General features: G+C 45.8%; 2 protein-coding genes and 2 pseudogenes across 3 annotated transcripts; 2 read left to right on the top strand and 2 right to left on the bottom strand.

Moving 5' to 3' along the window:
- Window positions 1–1,489: 1,489 nt before the first annotated feature.
- On the bottom strand, window positions 1,490–6,068 carry LOC147902345 (pentatricopeptide repeat-containing protein At3g03580-like; annotated as a pseudogene). Its single transcript, XR_015540869.1, has 3 exons — window positions 5,918–6,068; window positions 5,762–5,838; window positions 1,490–5,668 (listed from the first exon to the last, which is right to left on the bottom strand). The product of XR_015540869.1 is annotated as a pentatricopeptide repeat-containing protein At3g03580-like (transcript).
- Window positions 6,069–6,446: 378 nt separating this feature from the next.
- DRT102 (DNA-damage-repair/toleration protein DRT102) lies at window positions 6,447–8,389 on the top strand. Its single transcript, XM_087374181.1, has one exon. The coding sequence runs from the start codon at window positions 6,633–6,635 to the stop codon at window positions 7,566–7,568; it is 936 nt and encodes a 311-aa protein (XP_087230307.1). The 5' UTR covers window positions 6,447–6,632; the 3' UTR covers window positions 7,569–8,389.
- Window positions 8,390–14,799: 6,410 nt separating this feature from the next.
- LOC147902343 (uncharacterized) lies at window positions 14,800–16,202 on the top strand. Its single transcript, XM_087373194.1, has 2 exons — window positions 14,800–15,486; window positions 15,552–16,202. Exons 1-2 carry the CDS (start codon window positions 14,800–14,802, stop codon window positions 16,200–16,202), a joined length of 1,338 nt encoding a protein of 445 aa, XP_087229320.1.
- A 1,490-nt stretch (window positions 16,203–17,692) lies between these two features.
- LOC147902342 (uncharacterized) lies at window positions 17,693–19,082 on the bottom strand (annotated as a pseudogene).
- Window positions 19,083–23,505: the final 4,423 nt, after the last annotated feature.

Genomic DNA, 23,505 nt, shown 5'->3' with positions numbered 1-23,505 from the left:
TGGGAGATGATCAGAGTGGTGGGACGTTTGGGGAAGGAGTGGCACATTGACCCTCCCAACATTTCAAAGCAGGGTGCCCCCAGATGGCGCATCTGGCTATGGAAGGGTAGACCCTTGAGGGAGGTCTAATGGGATCTAGGAGAGTGGTTCTGGCCCTCCAGGGGCGGCCTTGCCAAGCAGATGGACGAGATGCCCTTCTTTTCCTATACCACAAGGAATGGCAGGAGGCTTCAGATGGACTCTTCGAGGTGGACCCCCTCGAGGGAGTGGCATTGGGTGACCCCCAGAGTGCCCCAAAATGTTCGTTCCATGTTTTGGACACGATTATGGTCCAGTTTGCGGCCAAGGAAGATATCCTACTTCGCCTTTGCAACTATCACAAAGCAGCAAGGATCTGGATCAAGGATCTGGATGGGAGCCTTCATGATCATGACCCGCATGCATAGTCTTCAGAGGGACTACACCTAGGGGATGTTGGCTTGGTTGATGAAGGGAGGACACACATTCCAAATCGATGAGATCTCCCCAGCATACCAGATACAGGATCAGAGCATACAGAGGATAGAGCTCCATGAGGCAGTCCCCCCTAATAGCCTAGCTCCCCTTTCTCCTCCGGAGGTCAGCATTTGGGAGGTAGTAGCCAATATTACTACGTGGAACATTTGGGTGGCTCGTTGCAGTCTCGTGATGGGTGAGCATCAAGTTCCACCCGCGACTACCATGATCGCCATCTGGCAGGATATCATCTATACTCTACGCTTCACCTACAAGCGTGGGACTCCAGGCTCTAGAGCGACTATTGAGCAGCATGCTCGATTCTGCAAGGCTTGGCTTGCAAGAGTCTTCAACATCTTCGCTCCGCAAGGGATTCGCTGGTTGTATAGTCCCCCCACTTGGCTGTTAGCCCCAGTACCAGAGATTCCCTAGGCAGTGAGTTGGGTTTCTCTAGAACAGGCCGGTTTTTCTTTCAGCCTTTTCCTGGTTTTTTCCATACACCTTCGGGGCTGCTGTTTTGTATGAAGTCTTTCGCATTAATAGAAGGTTCCTTTCTTTGGGAAAAAAAAAAGCCTCTCTTGCACAAGTCTCAAATGCACGCACTAGAGCCAATTTGCATAATAAGGTAATGCAAAGGCCTGCAGCACATGCTTCTCAGTTAGTGCCAGTCACCTTTTCTTAGTTAACTGTTTGCTAAGCCTTCAAAGGAGTTACAGGGCACACACCTTCACATACACGCATCTGCATACCCACCGGCACTCTTTCGCTCATCTGCGCACACTTTGACAATCACACACATTGTCACACAATCATAAACTCTACCTGCTCCCACTCATGCCTCTTTCTCGCACTCACCCATTCAGTGACTGTACAGTCACACGTTTGATAATTACAAAATTCCAAAAAATAAATCACATGGTAATGGGAGGAATAAAAGAAGTAACACAAGCTCTCAAACTGCAATTTGGACATGCTATCAAACTTTTGAGGTATGTTGATGTATAGATTCCAGACTTAATTTCTAGAACCTACAATTTACAGCTCATACCAGCTTGCTTTTAGCAACAGAGTCCTAATCATATGAAGACCAATCAAGAGTCAGCTCACTTCATCGTCCTCCTCTGCATATGTATCACCAGTCTTATCATCATTTTTGCAGAAACCTTTGAAATAAGATGGACATTGGATAAGTGTAGATGCCCAATAGTTCCAAGAAGTACACTTTCCCTCCTTGAAGACATGCACACGGTTTCTGTCTCTTACAACAACAGTTCTCTGCTTTACCTTTGATATAAGTGTAATGGCTGCATAACAGTCATCACAAACACGGAAATCTTTTAGTACAAGGGCATGTGTTCCCTTAGCTATACCCAGTAGGGCATACACAATAGCCCGCTTCTTGCTGTACCCACATAACCCATCCCTCTGTGCATCAATGATGCCCTTATACACAATGCAAATCTGAGAGACATACCCTTCCTCCCGCATTTTGAGGAAAAACGTATTCTAGCTTTGTATATATACCTTTATTGTGGGGATGCCTTGTATCTCCCACACCACCAAAGGAATGCATGACTAGTCAACTTCAGTCCAGCTCTGTCCCAAATTCTTCCATACTGTTCACTCTCATTGCTTCAACCTTCTCCTCATCCTCCTGCATGTGAGCATCTGCATAGATGTTAGACATCAAGACATAGGCTGCTGCATTATTTTCATCCAATCGCACTGCATGTTCAAAGGCCTGTCTTCCAAGCTCCAAATTACCCCATTTTTTACAAGCACCTAACACTGTAAGCCACACTGCAAGATCAGGTTGGAAAGGCATCGTCTTCACCATCGCTGACGCCTTGTCTAATTGGCCTGCGCGGCCAACAAGATCAATGATGCAATTGTGGTGCTCAATAGTTGGAGTGATGCCATAATCTTCGTTCATGGCTTCAAACAATTTTAGGCCCTTGTCCACAAGACCTGCATGACTGCAAGCATTAAGAACACTAAGGAATGTGACCCCGTTTGGCTTTACACCTTCTCCTCTCATTCTCTCAAGCATATGAAAAACAAGTTCACTTTTGCCTAACTGGGCGAATCCTGCAATCAATGCATTCCACGAGACTACGTTGGGAGATATACCCTCCACTTGCATCTGTTGGAAACAGTTCAATGCTTCCTCACCAAGCCCCTGTTCGGCATATCCTGTGATTAGTGAAGTCCATGAGACTACATTTCGAACCAAAAGGTGGTCGCACACTTCCCGTGCTGTTGCAAGCAGACCACATTTCACATACATATCAACCAAAGTGTTGGCAACAAAAGGATCCCTTTCCAACCCCCTTCTGGCAATCTCAACATGTATTTCTTGGCCATTGTCTACGGCTTCTACGCTGCCACAAGCTTTCAAACTGCAGACAAACGTGACAGCATTTGGAGACACACCCTCCAGTTTCATCTGTTTGAAAAAGTTCAGGGCTTCCTCACCAAGCCCATGTTCAGCATATCCTGCAATTAATGCATTCCAGGAGACAGCATCTTGAACAAGGAGCCTGTCAAACTCTAACCGTGCCTTCAAAAGAGAGCCACATTTGGCATACATATCGACCAAAGTGTTGCCAATAAAAGGATCTCTTTCCAAACCTTTTCTGGCAATTTCAGAATGCATTTCTCTGCCCTTGTCCATGGCTCCTAGGCTACCACAAGCTTTCAAGCTGCAAACAAATGTGACAGCATCCGGAGACACACCCTCCTGTTTCATCTGTTCAAAACAGTTCAGTGCTTCCTCACCAAGCCCATGTTCAGCATACCCTGTAATTATTGCATTCCAAGAGACTATGTCTCGAACCAGAAGCCTGCAAAACACATCTTGTGCTTTTGCAAGCAAGCCGCATTTGGCATACATATCGACCAATGAATTGCCAACAAGAGGATCTCTTTCCAACCCTTTTTCGACAATCTCTGCATGTATTTCTTGGCCCTTGTCTATGGCTCCAATGCTGCCACAAGCTTTCAAGCTGCAAGTAAACGTGATAGCATCTGGAAATACACCATCCAGTTTCATCTGTTCGAAACAGTTCAGTGCTTCCTCACCAGTCCCATGTATGGCATATCCTGCAATTAGTGCAGTCCATGAGACTACATCTCGAACAGAAAGCTTATCAAACATATGCTGTGCTTTTTCAAGCAAGCCACATTTAGCATACATATCAACCAACGTGCTGCCGACAGCAGGATCTCTTTCCAACCCCTTTGTAGCAAGCTCAGCATGTATTTCTCGGCCCTTGTCTATGGCTCCTAGGGTACCACAAGCTTTCAAGCTACTAGTGTATGTGACAGCGTTAGGAGAGATGCCTTTCAGCTGCATCTGTTCGAAACAGTTCAAAGCTTCCTCACTAAGTCCATGTTCAACATATCCTGCAATTAGTGCAGTGCACGAGACTACATCTGGAGCCCGAAGTTTATCAAACACTTCTTGTGCTTTTGCAAGCAAGCCACATTTGGCATACATATCGACCAAGGCACTGCCAAGAAAAGGGTCTCCCTCCAAACCCTTTCTGGCAATCTTAGCATGTATTTCTCGGCCCTTCTCTATGGCTCCTAGGCTACCACAAGCTTTCAAGCTGCAAACATATGAGACAGCATCTGGAGAGACAGCCTCCAGTTGCATCTGCTCAAAACAATTCAGGGCTTCCATGCCAAGCCCTTGTTGTGCATAGCCTGTTATCAATGCATTCCAGGAGACCACCTCTCGAACTGGAAGCCTGTGAAACACTTCCTGTGCTTTTGCAAGCAAGCCGAATTTTGCATACATATCAATCAAGGTGCTGCCAACAAAAAGATCTCTTTCCAACCCCTTTCTGGTAATCTCAGCATGTATTTCTAGGCCCTTGTCTATGGCTCCTAGGCTGCCACATGCTTTCAAGCTGCAAACAAATGTGAAAGCATCCGGAGACACGCCCTCTAGTTGCATCTGTTCAAAACAGTTCAGCGCTTCCTCATTAAGCCAGTTTGTGGCATATCCTGAGATTAATGCGCTCCAAGAGACTACATCTCGAACTGGAAGCTTGTCAAATACTTCATGTGCTTTTGCAAGCAAGCCACATTTGGCATACATATCGACCAACGTGCTACCAACAAAAGGTTCTCTTTCAAACCCCTTTCTGGCAATCTCAGCGTGTATTTCTTGGCCCTTCTCTATGGCTCCTAGGCTGCCACAAGCCCTCGAGATGCAAACAAACGTGACAGCATCAGGAGACACAGACTCCAGTTGCATCTGCTTGAAACACTTCAGCGCTTTCGCACCAAACCCATGTTCAGCATATCCCGAGATTAGTGCCGTCCATGAGAATACAGTTTGAACGGGAAGACAGTCAAACACTTCCTGTGCTTGTGCAAGCGAGCCACATTTGGCATACATATCAACCAACGTGCTGCCAACAAAAGGGTCTTTCTCCAACCCAATTCTGGCAATCTCTGAGTGTATTTGTCGTCCTCTTTCCCCATATTTCAGCCTTGCACAAACCTTGACAAGGGCGACATAAGTATACTTGCTGGGACGTACACAACTCTCTTGCATTTTCTGGTAGAGCTTGAGGGCATGCTGTAGTTCCCCACATTCAATATAACCTGTGATGAGAGCAGTCCAAGAATACTCATTGGGATCAACCAACGTGTCAAAAACCTGCCGAGCATCGCAGATGCTTCCACACTCCACGAACATTGGGACAAGGTAGTTCCCTAGAGATCTATGACCTTCCAGCCCACGTTTACATATGCAGGCCTGCAAGCGTTTAGCATAGGTTAGATTTTTCTCTTTTCTGCACTTGTGCAAGACGCATATAAAATTCCCAACCGAAGGCCGCTGGAGCATTCGTTCCAAAGAAGTGAGTGTCTCCTCTATGCTCAGTGTTTCCCAGTCCATGTTCTCTCGGAGTTCTTGTACCATAGATGCGTTCACCTGTACCCCAGACCTAACTCCAGCCTTGCGATTGCCGCCAGCCTCCACCAAGCCAAGGGAGTTTGACCCGGTTTGAGCAGTCAGTGCTTTGACCCAGTGCATTCCCTTGCTTCTGGAACCCTTTTCCTCAAGAATGTCTTCAACCCAATCTGGATTGTACCAGCCATCTACCCATAGAGACTCCTTGGTAATTTTGTGCTTAAAATCTGGAGCCATCGGGTTTGCCTGGTAAAACTCACAACAGACTCGTCAGACTGGCCAATACGATCGAATAAGCTTTACCTTTGTCCTCGTGCAAATCATTCGTCGAATTCTTACTTTGTTCTTTCGGTTATCCGACCACTGGGATGGATCCGTGAAGTATTCTTTCCATAATCGTTCTGTCATTAACCTGCCTGCGGGAGCATATGATGACAATGAGAACCAAGTGTTGGCAGAGTGTAAGGGTAAGATTCGAGGTGTGTGGTGCAGTACCTGAGATACTTCGTGAAGTAGGGACTTGAGCTGGGTTGAGAGTGGCTGCCTCAGGCGAAGCTATCGCCATGGGCAGACTCATCTCCAGTTTGCGCTTGCCCTTCAAATTTCTCCGTTGTTTCTCAACGGCTTTTCAAAAAACTTGTGTGAATTTCTTCCGCGAAAGCTAAAATTGTTAAGCACTGCCTTCGTCGTACACCTACACTTTTCTTTTCTAATACAATTCATTCGGCTTGCCCCGACTTTTTGGCCTTCCACGTGTGTCACAGGGAGCCTAATTGATGGCCGCCCAGCTTAATCCTTTTTTATCCCCGCCCCCAATTTCTCGCTCTTTTCCTCTCCAAGTCCCAGCTAATATTGGGCAAAATTTTTTTAGTTTTTATTAGTGAAGTGTTGATTGGTCCACTTGCCTGTTTTTGGTTTTTATGATTGATTGAGGGCATGTGATATCCCTCCCTCTTTCTCTCTCTTTCTATTTCAAGCCAAGTCCCCCTCTTCTCCTTGGTGCACATCGAAGTAGTCTCTCTCTCTCTCTCTCTTCCAAGTTGGGCATATGAGGCAGGCCTTCTGAATATTCGCTCATAGCATTCATGTTGTTTTGTCCTCGAGGTTTGGAAAAGTGTCATTAGTCCCAAAGAAGTTACACAAAGAATCTCGACTGAGAGAAGAGAAGCACACTCCCAAGTGACCGTCTGAGCTTCCCCTTCCACAGATCATGGCGAGCTTAGCACCTTCATTCAGGGTCGTTGTATCTGCCGATGGCTTCGGTGCTGCCCTCAAAGACTGTTTGGTCGATCACCTGCGCAGCAAAGGCATCGCCGTCGAGGATCTGGGCGTTGCTAGTTACTTCAACGCTGGAGAAGAGGTCGGGAGACGGATTGCTGCAGCTGCCAAGGAGGAAGCCGGCGGAACCGAGACGCGTGGCCTCTGTGTCTGTGGCACTGGTGTGGGTGTCTCCATCTTTGCTAACAAGTTTGCAGGGGTGTACGCAGCAGCCTGTGATTCGGTAGAAGAAGCTAAGAACTGTAGGTCGATCAACAATTCCAACGTCCTCACTCTGGGAGCGAAGGTTACTCCGGTTGAAGAAGGGAAGAAGATCCTTGATACTTGGCTAGAGACCCCCTTCAAAGCGCCCTGTCCTGCAAACGATGGCAATCCATGGCCAGAGGAAATTCAGACGTTCCTGGATGGTTCGATTGCAGAGATGGCGAAGATCCCGCAACCTCTAGATGCCCAACAAGGAGTGCGAGAAGAGTCGCACGGCTGTGCCCTTTGCAATCTGGCCGCGACCAGAAAGTTCGATCCTGTCGAGATAATGCCGGGAGGATCTATGACTATTGTGAGGGAGAACCCGACCTCGGCGGTTGTGCGCTTCAAGGCAGGGAGTTTGGAACCTGCCCATCATCACACTTTTGGCCACGATCTGATCGTAACTAGCGGCAAGAAGCGGGTGTGGAATCTAACCAAAAGCCAAGTTTACGATCTAGGGCCCGGTGATTTTCTTTACACCCCTGCAGGCGATTTGCATCGAGTGCAATATTTTACTGACACAGAGTTTTTCATCAAATGGGACGGCGACTGGGATATCTTCCTCGATGAGGATTTGAGTGAGGCTGCTGCCGCCGTTGCTCAGGGTAAAGATTTGAAATAATACAAGGTTTCTTGGCTGAGAGAGAGAGAGAGATGAATTACTGTTAGTGTGTCCGAGATATGCAGGTCACAATTTCCTAGAAAAATAAGTATGTATGTTCGCTGATAGGTTAGGTTGCCATAGTTTGGTTCTTGCATGCTGTCAGAAATCACAAGGAAATGAAGAGATCGTATGTTTTGCCTTTGAGCTGTATGTTCTGCTGCTTCTGGTAAACTTTGTGTCGTCATTTCTTCTTTTGCAATCTCAGGTGCTCCCCCATAGACAGTGCTTGGTTTGTAAAAACTTCACCCACGTTTCACTGAGTTTAAACTTGTATTGGTAGCAATTCAGATTCCCATATTATTTTAAAGAAGACTGATTCCTCGCAATTATTGCTCTTCTGAACCGTAGATTTTAGTGAAAATTTCGTATCAAAAGCATTACAGTGACGGAGGGAAACTTTCTAGGCTCTACATGTACGCCTCTATGTTTGCAATCACATACCCTCACTGCAAGAACTGGGAAGTGAAAGGATACAACATCTCCGATGCGACACACGGTCTCTTTTTGCTCCCCGTAAAGTTAAACGATCGCGCGCCATAGCTCCCTCAAGCTCCCGGCCGCCAAAAGGCGGTTTTGGGGCAAGCCTCATGATTCCCAAGTCCCCTTCTGCATTCCCCGCTGCGAAGAGGGCAAAGGATGATCAAGCAACCAGCATGCAGGACACTGACACGGAGGAGGACATGGATATGGCAGAAGAGGCCGGGCAGGACTACCAGGGCCTCACTGACGAGATTTCTGGGGGCCTCGGGAAGCTCGTCCTTGGTGTGTCAGAGGATGCGGTTGTCGGTTTTGCTGAGACAAGCAGAGCTACATAAGGCAGAAGGTGCCAGAATTCGATCCTCAGTAAAATGGATGACACTTGGAGATGCACCTTCAGCCTTCTTCTTTAGAACTCTAAAGTCGGACAGGGTTAAAGACAATATATATCGCATTCGAGACCAGGCTGGAAACTGGATCACTGAGCTGGACTGCATAAACAAACACATCACATCCTCTCTGGAGTCGATTTTGGGGGCTGCTGAGCTTAAGACAGTTTGCAAGGCAGATGCCCGGCAGCTGCTGCTTGAATGTGTGGATAAAAAAATTACTGAAGAGGACAAGCTAGCGCTAGGTTCCCCATTCACTGTTGAGGAGGCTGATGTACTCTTTTGCGCATGAAAAAGAACAAGTCCCCTGGGCCGGATGGTCTTACTGTCGAGCTGTACTTGGCAATCTGGGGCGTAGTCAGGGGCTCTTTCGTGAGGATGGTGTGAGGGTGGGAGAGAGAGAGAAGGAGAGAGCACACCGACACACACAATGGACACAAGAGTGTGGGGATAAGAAGTATGTGTGTGTACCTCCCCTAGCACACAGTCAACCTTTTATATCAATGGATAAGGTTACAACACTAAGTACTGTGTACTTAGTGTACTTAGCAATAAAAGTACTAACTGTACTTAAGTGTACTAACTGTACTTGGGTGGCCATAGTGCCTTTACCCCAACAACCTCCCACTTAAAGGCAATATGCCCTCAAGTAAAAATAAATGAGAGAAATAAAGCATATACACAATGGAGTACAAGGCCAAAATGAGGCTCAACCTATACCCATCAACTGTCGGCAATGTGCAAACCGCTCTGCAGGCAAGCCTTTTGTCAACAAATCTGCTGGATTGTCATCCGTGTGAATCTTGACAAGCTGAATCAGCTTATCATCTATTACCTCCCTGATGAAGTGATACTTCACATCAATGTGCTTTGTCTTTGCATGAAAGACAGGATTGTGTGCCAACTGAATAGCACTCTGACTGTCACAATGCAACAATGGAATATCACCTGTAATGCCCAAATCTCCCACTAGCCGAGATAGCCATAAGGCCTCCTTGCATGCCTCTGTGGCTGCAATATATTCAGCTTCCGTGGTAGACAAGGCTATGCACTGCTGCATCCTTGACATCCATGACACTGCACCTCCAGTGAATATATAAACATAACCGGTAGTAGACTTCCGGTTATTTGGATGACCAGCAAAATCTGAATCCACATAACCATGCACCTTTGCATCCTGCTTGCCAAAGCATATGCACAACTCCTATGTGCCCTTCAGGTATCTCATGATACCTTTCACTGCATTCCAATGCTTCTTGCCTGGATTTGCCATATATCTGCTAACCACTCCCACTGCAAACGCAATATCAGGTCTGGTAGCAACCATGGCATACATGAGACTGCCACAAGCTGAAGCATACGGAATCTTGGCCATTTCAGCCCTATCATCATCTGAGTGTGGGCTGTCCATTGCACTGAGTTTCACATATGGAGGCAGTGGAGAATTAAGGGTCTTCCCCCCCTCCATATGAAACCTGTGCAATACTTTGCCAATATATTCGGATTGAGACAAATACAACAAACGCTGTCCCCTGTCTCTCCGTATCCGCATTCCCAGTATGTGATTTGCATCACCAAGGTCCTTCATATCAAAGGCCTCATGCAATCTTTTCTTAAGGTCATCAAGCTCCTTACGAGCTTTACCAGCAATAAGCATGTCATCCACATATAAAATGAGAATGATTAAGCTGCCATTTGCAGCTTTTTTGGTATATAAGCAGTGATCGTCATCACTTCTCCTGAAACCTTGGGACTTCATGAAGGTATCAAATTTCTTATACCATTCCCTTGGTGCCTGTTTCAGCCCATAAAGGCTCTTCTTAAGCTTGCATACAAGTGACTCCTTGCCCTTGACTGCAAATCCTTCTGGCTGCTGCATGTAGATCTCCTCATGAAGATCACCGTGAAGAAAGGCTGTCTTCACATCCATTTGGCATAATTCCAAATTCTCACATGCAACCAAGGCAAGTACAATCCTGAGTGTGGTCATCTTAACCACTGGAGAAAAGATCTCATCAAAATCGACACCATACTCCTGCTTAAAGCCCTTGGCAACCAACCTGGCTTTATACCTTGGCTTAGCTGCAAGTGTGACTTTCAATCTATACACCCACTTGCATGGCAGTACTTTCATGCCCTTAGGCAACTGCACCAATTCCCAAGTACCATTTTTATGGAGATTGTCCATTTCAGACTTCATGGCTAGTTCCCATAGCCTTTTATCATGCATTTACACGGCTTCCTTGTAACAGGAAGGTTCTCCACAGTCTGTAAGCATAATAAAATCTGCTCCTGGAACAGATCTGTCTGGCTGTTTCATTTGTCGAGTGGACCTTCGGACCCATTGGTCTTGCTGTCCAACTTGCTGCTCACCTAAAACAGGTGGCTGTTCCAGTAGATCAGGCTGCAGAATTATGCCTGGGAGGTCTTCCAAAGGTGGCATGTCCTGTAGTACATCTTCCGCCACTGCGGGCTGTCCATTTGGACCTGCTGCAGCATCATGCATTGGCTGATTACGCTGCTGTTGTGGCTGATTTGCAGCCTGCCTGAATTGTACAGGATGTCCCGAGTCATCTATGTCAACCTCTGAAGCATCAGAAGGCTTATCTACTACCTTAAACATACATGACTCATCAAATAAGACATCATTGCTGTGTATTAGCTTCTTATTTACAGGATCCCATAGGCGGTAACCCATCTCACCACTGTCACCATATCCAAGAAAAATGCATTTAGGAGACTTAGGATCAAGCTTGCTGCGATCTTCTCTGTGTATATGCACATACGCAGTGCAGCCAAAGACCCTCAAGTGCTTATAGGAAGGAGGTTTTCCTGTCCAAAGCTCCTCTGGCACTCTACCATCTAGTCTTTTATTTGTGACCTATTGATGAGGTGTACTGCTGTTTTTACAGCCTCAGCCCAAAATCCATGAGGTAAAGCAGCATGTGACATCATAGAGCGGGACTTTTCCTGTATGGTTCTATTCATACGCTTTGCAGTGCCATTCTGCGCTGGACTGTAAGGAGCAGGGAGTTCTCTTTTAATACCTCTAGCATCACAAAATGCATTGAATGCATTAGACATATACTCCCCACCGTTATCTGACCGCAAAGCCTTCAATGTTCTGCCTGTTTGGTTCTCAACCATAGCAAGCCATTTCTGGAACACTGGAAAGACATCACTCTTCAATCGAAGAGGATACACCCACACCTTCCTTGTGGAATCATCTATAAATGTGACAAAGTACCGTGCACCTCCAAGTGAAGGATTAGGCATCTCACACACATCTGTATGCACAAGCTCAAGTTGAGCATCTTTATGTCCTAATCTCCTCTTATGAGGACACTGTAACTGTCTACCATATATGCAGTGCTCACAAAACTTTAAATCAGAAAATTTCAGAGACGGTAAGTAGCCAAGGCGAGCCAATTGCTCCATTCCACTTATGCTCATATGTCCCATCCGGCTATGCCACATAGAAATATTCCGCAGCTCGGTGGCATGAATATCAGCATGATTACATACTTTAGCATGAAGAGTATACATCGTGTCAATCTTAGAACCTCTGGCAACAACCAGGGCACCTTTGGTGACCTTCCAAAAACCATGACCAAAGCTGGTCACAAAACCTTCGTCATCCAACATGCCTGTAGAAATCAAATTTTTCTTGACTTCGGGTACATGCCTGACATTGTGAAGCATAAGCTGAGTACCATCAGCAAATACAAGCCTGACATCTCCAACACCGACAATACTGCATGCATGATTATCCCCTAGAAACACGACTCCATTACTGCCTGCTGCATACCTGACAAACAATTCTCTGTAAGGTGTAACATGGAATGAGGCACCTGAGTCAATGATCCAAGAGTGCATGTCTGCAAAATCTTCTGCATGGAGAGAATGAGCATCCAAAATAGAGAGAAATAGAACCTCTCCCTCACTGTCATAACCGTGTGTAGAATGAAGCTCTTCAATCTTCACACTGCTCTTGCCATTGCTTACTGGTACAATTGCCTTTGCATCTGACGCATCAGTGTTTTTGGCTTTGTCTCTCTTATCATTTTTCAGTTTAAAGCACTGCTTTTTGGTATGCCCCTTTTTGCCATAGGAGTAGCACTCAACATCTTTGTTGGAGCGGGACTTGCTCCTGCCTTTTCCCCTTTCCTGGGATTTGCCTCTTTGCTGACTTCTCCCCCTTGCATTCAAGGCATTGTTAGGCTTTACTGCATCTTGAGCTTTCAGCTTCTGTTCTTCTTGTAAAATCAGCCCTGTGATATCTGAAAAACTTATGAAAGTGTTTGCATTTGTTATAGCTGTGGTGAATGTATCCCAACTTTCAGGAAGAGAGATCAAGAGTGCCATACCCTTGGTTTCCTCATCCACCACATACTTCTGATTCACAAGTTGAGTAACAATTGAATTGAACTCATTGAGATGTGCATCCATGGAGGTCACTTCCTTCATCTTCAGATTGAAGAACTTGCGCAACCAATATATCTTTGTGGCTACACTTTGCTGCTCATATGTGTCCTGTAGCTTTTTCCACACACCCCAGGCTGTTGTTTCATCATCCACATTCCAAACAACACTCTCATGGAGTGACAATTCAATTATGGACTTTGCTGACAGATCAGCTAGTGCCCAAGCATCATCAGATGTGCCAGTGGGCTTCACACCTTTGTGTATAATAGGAGCATGAAACTGCCTGAGGATTAGCACATTCAGGACCATCTTTTTCCACATCGGGTAGTTAGCAGCACCCTGCAACTTTTTAATATTAAGAAGAGAGGACTCCGAGGATGAAGCCATTACAATCAGCAAGAAATATAACCCACACTTGGGTGCCTGACTCCCTGCAAACCAAGTGCACACAGGCACTTGAACTGTGCTCAAAAAATTTAATTACTGCAGCGGAACAACAGGAACTGCACCTGCAAATATTTCTCCCAATTAAACAGAGAATTATAACTGTTTACTGCTTGCTGCAGTATCCGAACAGCAACTGTGTTTGCATCATTAAATGCACTGTTGTACAATCAGCAATACTCTGATATTAAAGCAGCATGTGCCCTGCAATTACAGTGAAAGACAGCAGTGTATTTTGCACTCTGTACTTCTGTACAATGACTGTAATCAGCCCCACAGTTGACAAAGAACAGTACCTGACTGTACCAGAAAGTACAGAATCAGTAAATGACTGTTTGACTGTTCAAACCTGTCAACTTCAAGCTTCAAGATACCACTTAAACTGTATAACACAGTTTAGAGTGGGATTTAGGAAAAAGCCCCTTGACTGGAAGAAAAAATTCTCAGAATTTTAGTGCATTTACTGCTTCACTAGCCACTGTAAGGCATTTAATTGCATCCCCCAGCACTGATATGCATCCAATTGCAAAACCCCCAATTTGACTAGCACATTCAGTGCTCAAGTCTACAATGTAGTACTCAATGCATCTTCCACTGTCCCGTAGGTCAACAAATGCATATGAATCCTGCAAGAATCAACTCCAAATAGGAGGATAAACGCAATGCGTGCGTATACAAGCCAATATTTGGCACTGGCTACAAAAGCCCCTTGATTCTGCAATTCAATGTTGAGGATTTTCTCACACAGTAGGCATAGATTGTTATCTGCCTCCCCCAATACCAGTAATGCTCACAATGAGCTCGAAGAATGCACCTGTACCTGTAACACTGCCAAAGCAGTTGGAGAACTCCTGGTGGGAGCTCGTAGGACTGGCGGGCTGATGCGGGTTGCTCGCCTGTGTGGCGAGCTAACGGCGGACTGTCTTGGCTGCGCATTGGAGGCGTCGCCTTATATGGCGACTTGGCGGCCCGCTGGAGGCGTCGCTTGTATGGGCGACGCTGGCCGTTGAAGCTGGCGGCGCTGCTGTTGGCGTCGCCGCTGCTGGCGTCGCCGGTGGTGGCGTCGCTGGTGGCGTTGCTGTTGGCGTCGCTGGTGGCTTGAGCTGGCAGCGCTGGATTGCGTCGGCTTTGCTGAAGCAACAGATCGATGCTGCTAGCGACGAAGATGCAGCAGCTTAGGCTGCTGATAGCTTGAAGGCGCTGTTGCTGGAAGAATGGGAGGGAGATTGGCAGGCTTAGGCTCTGATACCACTTGTGAGGGTGGGAGAGAGAGAGAAGGAGAGAGCACACCGACACACACAATGGACACAAGAGTGTGGGGATAAGAAGTATGTGTGTGTACCTCCCCTAGCACACAGTCAACCTTTTATATCAATGGATAAGCAATAAAAGTACTAACTGTACTTAAGTGTACTAACTGTACTTGGGTGGCCATAGTGCCTTTACCCCAATAGATGGCTAATGCTGCATGGGAAAGGGAGATCCTCTCCCCCAAAGTAAATAGAGGCCTAATTAGGCTGATCCCCAAGCGGTTTCCGACAGAGAAATTGGGGGACTGGCGCCCTTTATCTCTTTTGAATGTGGCATATAAGCTGCTAGCTAAAATGGTGGCAAACCGGATTGCTAGCCTCGTCCCTAAGGTGGTGTCAGGACAGCAATATGGCTTTGTTAAAGGAAGAGACAATGTGCTGAATGTCATCTTGGCAATGGAACATGCATGGGTGAACAAGGAAGAAATCATTGTCCTCAACATTGACTTCGACAAGGCTTATGATCAAGTCAAGTGGGGATACATCACTGAGGTTTTGCAAGCGATGGGCTTTGGCCAGAGATTTCTGTCTATAATCAGGGCTTTGATGTCTAATGCAACAGCCACGGTTTTGGTGAACGGCTCAGAAGTACAGGGCTTTGTGCTCAGAAGGTCCATAAGGCAAGGGTGTCCCTTGGCCCCACTGCTGTTCGCAATAATTACTGAGCCGCTGCTTGCAATGTTTCGTAAGCTAATTACAAGAGGATCGATCGACCCAATGCGAATCCCAGGATCGAATGCCCCTCTCTTTGCCCAACTTTTTGCAAACGACTCGAACTCGATTTGCAAGGCAGATCCGGAACAGCTTCAGATAGTTCTAGGCCTGTTTGAGGTCCATTGTGAAGCTTCAGGCTCTAAAATACAATGGGAAAAATCCAAAGCTATGTATGTATCCAGGAAGGGCCCCCCTTAGTGGACGAAGGAAATGGGTCTGCAGTGGGTGCCCAAGGGACAAGTCATCAGGCATCTCGGAGTCCCCATTGGGGTCGGGATTACTATTCGCCAGAGATTCATGTGGTGGTGGCCAAAGATGAAGGCCAAGATAGAGGCTTGGTCGAAGGTGCCACTGACCATGCTTGGCAGATGCACGATAGTGAAACACATTTTGGCTCCGGCCTCATTCTATATCCTGTCAGTTTGTGCCTTTTCAAATCCCACCTGCTGTTGATCGAGAAAGAGCTGAGAGCTTTTATCTGGAAGAAAACTAAATGGAAGTGGCTCTCTTGGTCAATTCTGTGTGCACCTAAGGCGCAGGGAGGTTTTGGGATCCCAGACCTTGGGAGGCGGTCTACCTCCTTTCTGATGAAGCTGTGGGTACGTTTCCTTGAGTCTGAAGAGCCTTGGGCAGGTTTCCTGGAGGATGCGATTCGTATGGCATCTGTCAAACACTTTACGGGACTGGATATGTGGACCAAACTATTTTTGGTTGCCCCGCTCACTCTAAAGTCTAGTTTTCTTAACAGGCTGGTGGTTGGGTGGAAGGAAGGAGTCAGCAAGCTAAGGTGGAAAGGGCTACATGCAGACTTTTCACTCAAATTATCGTTGTGATGGCAAGTGGCCAGGAGGAGGCTGCTTTGCAGTTGGAAATGAAGCCATGGCAGGGAAAATAGATGCCAAGGGCATACACTGTTGGGAAGAACTGTGGAACCCACACGTGGAAGGGTGGATGTCCCTAGCTCAGATTGAGGACACGTTTCAGCTGTCCCTAGCTGAGCTTATCTTCTGGGCTGGGATTATGAGCCAAATACCATCTATGTGGCCGTATAATGTATGCTCCTCAACGGCCTCGACTGCAGAGGAATGGGAATGGGACTCAGGGATCCCGCTAAACAAACTGACAGCGAAGCAAATGGATACGATGTGTGCAGCCAAGGAGAGCTGGCATCAAAGATATAATGACAGATGGCTGAGGGAGGACTTGGAGACAACATGGAGGGGCAGATTTGGCCGGGCATGGAAAGCCACTCCTTATAGCTGGGTCAAATTTTTCCTGTGGAGGATAGGAGGGGGACACTTCCCAGTAGGCAGCCTAGTCCCCTGGCTACAAGTAGACGACGGATGCAAAATTTGCAAAGCTGGAGCGGAGACTCTTAACCCATCTGTTCTGGGGATGCACGTGGGTGTGGAATCTCTGGGGAGCTATCCGAGCATGGTGTGCCAAGGACCTAGGGCTGGAGTATATCTCCAAGGGTGCCGCCTTATTCAGAGCAGATCTCGGGACAGATAAGTCCATTATGTGGGATGTTATTAGATATTCAACGCTTCATAGAATATGGTTAGCTAGATGTGAGGCCTCTATGAACAAGACTGATGTGTTTTTACTGACATGTAAGAAGGCTGTTATGGATATAGTGAACCAATCCAAATGGTTGGTAGCTAGCTTGCCTGATGAGTCTGTAAGAGCTCGTCTTTAGAGCTTTTTGTTTTAGTTGTAATCTGGTCGTTTTGATTAATATATAAGTAGACCTATTTCAATAAAAAAAGAACTGGGAAGTGGAAGACTGAAGACCATAAATTAGTGTGATGGAGGAGGAGGATAATCAGAATGATGGGAGCACATGTCCTGTTAGAAGCAGGCAATGCCATACTCGTGGGACATGAGGGCATTAACATATGTGTGTGGATCTGCCCAATCTGTGGGCTGTTTTACCAGGCCATGTAGGGCTGGCAACCATAGTCACCGCGGAATGGGAACGTTCCGGGAACGTCGGATGCTAGAATGGGAGCGGGAACGGGAACGGGAGCGGATCGGGAATGTCGGGGAACGCCATGTCATATGACATGTCAGCATATGACATAAAATGACAAAACATTTGAATATCCAAGATTAAACTTTAAAGTCTTAAACATTAAAAATTTAAAGACTCCAGAGTCCAGACTCCAAATTGAAACTGAAAAGAAAGTACATTGCATGAGGATGTATAATAGCTGAAAATACAAAAAGCTGGCTGTTGAGTACAATGTACATATGACAAAAGTATCAAGTATGACAAGTACAAAACTAGCGTCAAGGGCCAAGGTAACTGGTGAGTCAAAGACTAGTCATCAGCAAGTGGGATCTCATCCTCCTGTCCAGGCTGTCCCTCAATATGCTCATCCTCATGTTGCTCCACATCATCCTCTCCCTCTGGCTGATCCTCACCATCATTGTCATCAAGATCAAGGGGAAATCCAATAAATGGCTCTGGAGTACACTCAGCCTTGAACTTGTTAAGCAAACGCAAGTTCGCATTAACAAATACAAGGTCATTTGCCTTCTGGACACCAAGCTTGTTCCTCTTCTTGCTTGCAATGTTCCCAAAACTGCTCCATAAGCGCTCATAGGGCGAGGAGCTAGCACCCTGGCTAAGCACTCGAATGGCCAATCTTTGCAGCAATGGTGTATCTGCCCCATAATCCTCCCACCACCGTGCACTAGAGATCTTGAACCTATCATTTTGTGCATTCTGCAAACCGAAGAGGCCTCTCTTTTGTCGATAGAAGGAAAGGTCTTCACGAACCCTCCTATCATCTCCACTGGGTACAAGCCTCCTCAAGATACCAACCTTGCACAACCTCTACATCTGTCTCTTGGCCTTTACCTTGAAATTCTGGATCCACCACAAATGCAGCAGCCTCTAATGCAGAGTGATACTTTGTCCACCTGCCTGTCGCAAGACGAGATAGCTCTTGTCTCCTACCCCCATCCAAAGTCTGTAGAGACTCTAGAGATAGGATTCTCTCAATCATCCTGTCTATCCCCTCGTACACCTTGCCAATACAAGGCTTATCTCCATCAAGAAGCCTCAACATAAGAATGATTGGCCGCACAACCTGCAACAATGCCTCAACAGTGTCCTAAAAAGTGTCATCGAGAACTATGGACCTACATCGACGAATACCTGCCACTGAGGTGCGCTCTCGCCATGCATCCCACTCCTCACAAACTACAAGCTGCCTCAAATGATTCTTCACTTCAAAAAGACGCTTTAGCATAATGAAATGATATGCAAAGCGTGTTTTTGAATACTTTAAGAGATCCTTTGGGGATCTGTGTCGAAATACAGCCAAAATGTAGTGGTGGCGAGTGATAAATGAAACAATGTGATTGCCCATTTCAATAAAAGGCTCCACCCACTGCATCTTACCAATATCTTTGAGGATATTGTTGAGCCCATGTGACATGCAAGGAGTGAAGCAAATATGTGGGTACCTATCCTCAATGATCCTCCATGTTGCCCTGTTTGAGTTCTCTCCATCAGAAACAAAGTGGATGACATTATTGGGACCCACATAATCAATGGCTTCACTCCAAATATTTGCCAACCTCGCTGCAGTTTTGCCCGCCTCTGAATTGTCAATAGCTTTAATAAAAAAGCTACATCCTCTGGAGTATACAAGGATACCCTGAATGGAGCGTTTCCTATTGTCACTCCAACCATCACCCATGATAGTGACGCCACATCTACGCCATACATCTTGAATGGGTCCCAAGGCATCCTCTATGGCCGTCCTCTCTGTGGCTAGAAGTGTAGTGCGCAATGCCTCGGATGAGGGTGGAGCATAGCCAGGTCCGAAAGAAGCAATCTCCTTCACCATATCTGCAAAGTATGGGTTGCGGGCCTTTACCAAAGGAACATCTGCAGCATAAAAAAACCGTGCCACTGCTGCATCTACTTGTGCCCTCCTCCCAGGGTGCCATGATGCCACAAGACTAGCTTGCACTGGACCTCCTGAAGCCTGGCTCTGGGAAGCGGATGGCTGTGGAGCAGCCCCAAATAATGGGGTAGATGGACTCGCTGAAGATGCCGCGCCTGTAGGTGCAGCTGATGATGATGTACCTCGAGGATCAAGAACAGAGGGCCAACTCCCTGCTACATCAAGTCTATCTACAAGTGCCTGCAATCGTATGATATCTGCTCCTGACACTGTAGGGCAAACAGAAATGCCTTTGCCTCTAACCCCCATTAAATGGGCTCGCACACGATCCGTGCCTCCACTCTTAATGGAACCACAAAAGTGGCACTTCCACTTGTGTGACCCTCGTCCTCTTGCACTATCATATCTGGACACAAGATCCACCTCATTCCACCAAGGGGATCTGTTTTCTGCATCTATGCCACAAGGAGGTGCCATTGAAATTGATAAATGGCTGAAAATATTAAAAACAATCAAAATGCCCTTGCATGAGACATAAGTAAAGTGTCCACTAAGTGGAAAAAAACGCAGCAAACTAGAATATCCAAATTCCAATGTTCATTGCGTCAAATTTTAAATTTTACCTGCTCAAGAGTCAAGTGCCAACCAAGCAAGAGAAGGGGGCAGCCAAGGTAGGGAGAGTGTGGGGGGCAGCCAAGGGGGTAGCCAAGGTAGGGAGAGTGTCGGGCTGTCAAGGGGGTAGCCAAGAGGACTCAGGCAGCTGGGACAGTAGGGCCAGCAAAGGAGGAAGGCAGTAGGCTTAGCAAACGAGCCAGAAAATAGTCACAGCAGCTTATCTAACCGTCGCCGTCATCGTCGCGCAGGAGCACACAGGTCGGAACGCCCAAAACGGGCGTTCTGCCCTACGTTCCGGCACGTTCCCGAATGTTCTGCATGACAGACACGTTTTGCTCCCGTTTCGCCCGTTCCGGACACGCCTATAGCTCCGGACCGGCATTCCGGTGTTCCAGGAAGGCGGAATGCCGTTCCGCGATAACTATGCTGGCAACACCCTGCGATTTATTAAGGAGATGAGGGTTGGGAGCGCATTTTGACTTGACCTGGGTCTACTTGATAGGCTAGTTGTGCCTTGGTTGGGGCAGGTAAGGCTATATAAGGCAGTGTTCGGGTTTCAAAATTTTGATGGGTTTTTTTGAGATCTGCAGATTCTTTAGTTCAAATATAATTAAATTGCCCAAATTTTGAAGAGTTTATGAAATTGAGAAAATATATTTTACCGGTGAAAATGAAAATGTTTATAGTTTACAGGTTTTTTGTAACATTGGCTATATGTCAAGGGCCACTTTGCCCTTTTATCTCCATGGCATAGAAGCCTCCAATTAAGCAAAAGAGGAGAGTAGCAACTGTTATTTAAGTCTCATTTTTACTTTTTAAAGCAAGATCTAAATTATGTTTCATCTCAAAAGGTCTATGAAACAAGGATGTCCTATTGCATTGCTTATATTTGCCATTATGATAAATGCTTTTGGGATGGTTGATTCACATTGTATTCAAGAATGTTTAGATAAAGGGGATAGAACTCTTAACATGGTAGTCGCATATTTAACAGAAATCTACAAACGACCCCAAATTAACACTATGAAACTCCAATGCAGGTGTTCGAAGGGTATTAAGTACATCCAAATATCATCAAAAAATTGGGTGGCACAACTTGAGAGTAAACGATCCAAATATGCGAAAAGGAAGCTAATGCTCATCACAATGTCTCTATTTTGTCTAAATATTTGATGTTTCACCTTGGCCATTCTCAATCTCATACATAAGTAAGAACATCTCAACATGGACATATTTTCTGTTGGAGACTTGAACTAGGAGCGAAAGATAGTCTAGGTTATAAGGGAGAATTATATTTTGCATAACAACGAAGGGTGCTTGGGATTCATTGTAATTTCAAATAGTGCTAACAAATTAGCTTCATCAAAGCCTTTAAATGAGACCTCATCTCACTTGGTCTTTAGAAACACAATTAAGGTGAGGCGTGATTGAAGAACTTTGTCCCTATGTAATTGATGTGGATAGAAATGGATAATTCCATGGCCATACTCCATTCAGCTCTCATAATGAGCTAAAAATGGGAGAACTAAAAATGGAGTTCATCTTGTTTAAGAGAGTTTTGCATAGCTAGGGTCAACTCTGGGGCAAATCCATGAGATAATGTAAAGCTTGAATGTAAATTAGAAGAGAATTTTCACTCAACAATTCTAGTAGAAACTTGATGATGTCCAAGTTGCAAACGTGGACAAGTAGTCCTAGTTGGAAAGGCTCATTAGGCTTACTTCCTACACCCGAATTCTTCAAAGGTATTTGTGTTGACTTGTATATAAAGATATATGTAGTTTATAATGGGGACCCAAATCTTGAAGGATATGACACTCGGATGTCCCTAATAAATGACACATTTTCTCGGTTTTTATCCTAAGTAGAGTAGTCTAGTCTAATTTTTATTTTATTTTATGAGGGTGTATGATTTTATTATTTGAGAGAGAACAAACATTACATCAATATATCTCTTCCCCGGTAAGCCAAAATGGAAGGAAGGACATAAACACTTGGTAATATGATAAGGGCCAACAGTCTGTGCTATCATCTCTAGACCACACCTTAAGACTAATAGTGCCCAGAATTGCAGGAGGGAGATGAAGGCATTGGTTGGCTCTGACTCTTCCCTGTTGTATGGCAATTTGAGTCGAGTGAGGCCTAGTGGCTTCCTCAACACTTTGGGTAGCACTCGCAGCATCAGTTGCAGAAGCAAGAGCATTAACAATTTCATGCCGTACTACTTCCAAGGTCATTCTGAGAAATAAGTCTCTTGTATTGAACTTTCGGATCTCATTTGTTGTGAGGATTGGAGAGGTCGTCAGTAGCGGGGGTGATTCCAAATGTTTTTGGGGAAAGGGAGTCTCTGTAGGATCATTGATAAGGCGAATGGCGAGATGGACACCTCTCCCCTCCCGAGGTTCTCTTTGTGTTGATGCATGAAGACTTGTCTCATCTATAGCATCAATGATTACCTCCACTAAAGCTTCCATGAGCCACCATGCCTTCACAATGAAAGTGGCATGCTTCTTTGCATATTCCTCCTCTTTTTTCATACATGCTTGCATTTGTTTAGTGAGCTGCTCCAAGAGTTGGAGGTTGTCTCCACGACCCTGAGGACAACATCAAGAATGAGAAAATAGCATCAGTCTTTGATCTCTTTTTGTTAGAAATAGCACACCTTTGGTACCAGATGCACCACAACACATCACTTTGAATATTATTCCAGTTGGAAGGAGTCCTACTATTAAAGATATTGTAAATTGCACTATCCACATAGGGCATAGGGCCTAACCCTAACCCTAACCCTAAGGGGCTCACATGTATATCATCATGTTCATTGTCAATACACTTAGTGTATAGGTAGCTATATCATGTGCACTCCTCTCTCTCTCTCTCCTTGTCTCACTTTCGCTATCATGGTATCAGAACCAATGGCGCTCCCACTCTCTTCATGAGCGTCAAGCCCTCCTTGCACGAGGCATCCTTCTCCAAGAGAGTTTCCGTTTGAGAGAGAGTCAAGCCCTTGCTTCGTCAAGGCCTTAAGCCCTTGCTCCGTCAAGGCACAAGCCCTCTCCGTGAGGCACCTTCATCTCTTCTTTACCTCTTCATGTAGAGCTCCTTCTCCTCTCCGTTTTGGATCGAAAAGCATCCGATTCCATCATTTGGAGCTTCAGATATCCTTGTCCAAGTTCTCGAGTTTATTCTTTGAGAGGTTCCTTGAGTAATTTCTTAACTGTTTTATGAGAAAGAGAATCTATTCTCTGATTTCTTTGGTCAAAGAGACCTTTGAGAGTTCCTTATGCGATCTGAGAGTTTCTCCTTTATGAGAGATTTGAGAGAGTTCCTCTTTTATGAGAGATTTGCATAGTTCTCTAAGGTCTCTGTAAGCTCATGTGAGGGAGAGAGAGGAGCCTCCTCAAAACCTAGCTCCTCAAGGGCTCGACTTCTTCCTCAGGCCCTGCACTTAGGTGTTACAAGTAATTATTTCAACAAGTAGTTTTCAAGCAACCTTCAAAAGCCTACTTCATGATACACGCGGCTCAGTTGGATTCAACATCGACAGCTCAAATAAAGTTAAGCTCCAAGCTCATGCACAGTTAGCCACTGAGCTCCC

Source organism: Dipteris shenzhenensis, chromosome 4 (genome assembly GCF_047967505.1).
Source record: "Dipteris shenzhenensis isolate YYH24624 ecotype China chromosome 4, Dip_SZ_1.0, whole genome shotgun sequence".
Lineage (NCBI taxonomy): Eukaryota > Viridiplantae > Streptophyta > Polypodiopsida > Gleicheniales > Dipteridaceae > Dipteris > Dipteris shenzhenensis.
Note: the sequence above shows the minus strand (reverse complement) of the source record. Positions and strands in the feature narration are given on the sequence as shown.

Coding starts and splice junctions, on each gene's coding strand:
- DRT102 (XM_087374181.1), top strand. CDS start 6,633: ATGGCGAGCTTAGCACCTTCATTCAGGGTCGTTGTATCTGCCGATGGC.
- LOC147902343 (XM_087373194.1), top strand. CDS start 14,800: ATGGCTAATGCTGCATGGGAAAGGGAGATCCTCTCCCCCAAAGTAAAT. Junction 15,487..15,551: donor TAGTTCTAGGCCTGTTTGAG/GTCCATTGTGAA, acceptor GTATGTATCCAG/GAAGGGCCCCCCTTAGTGGA.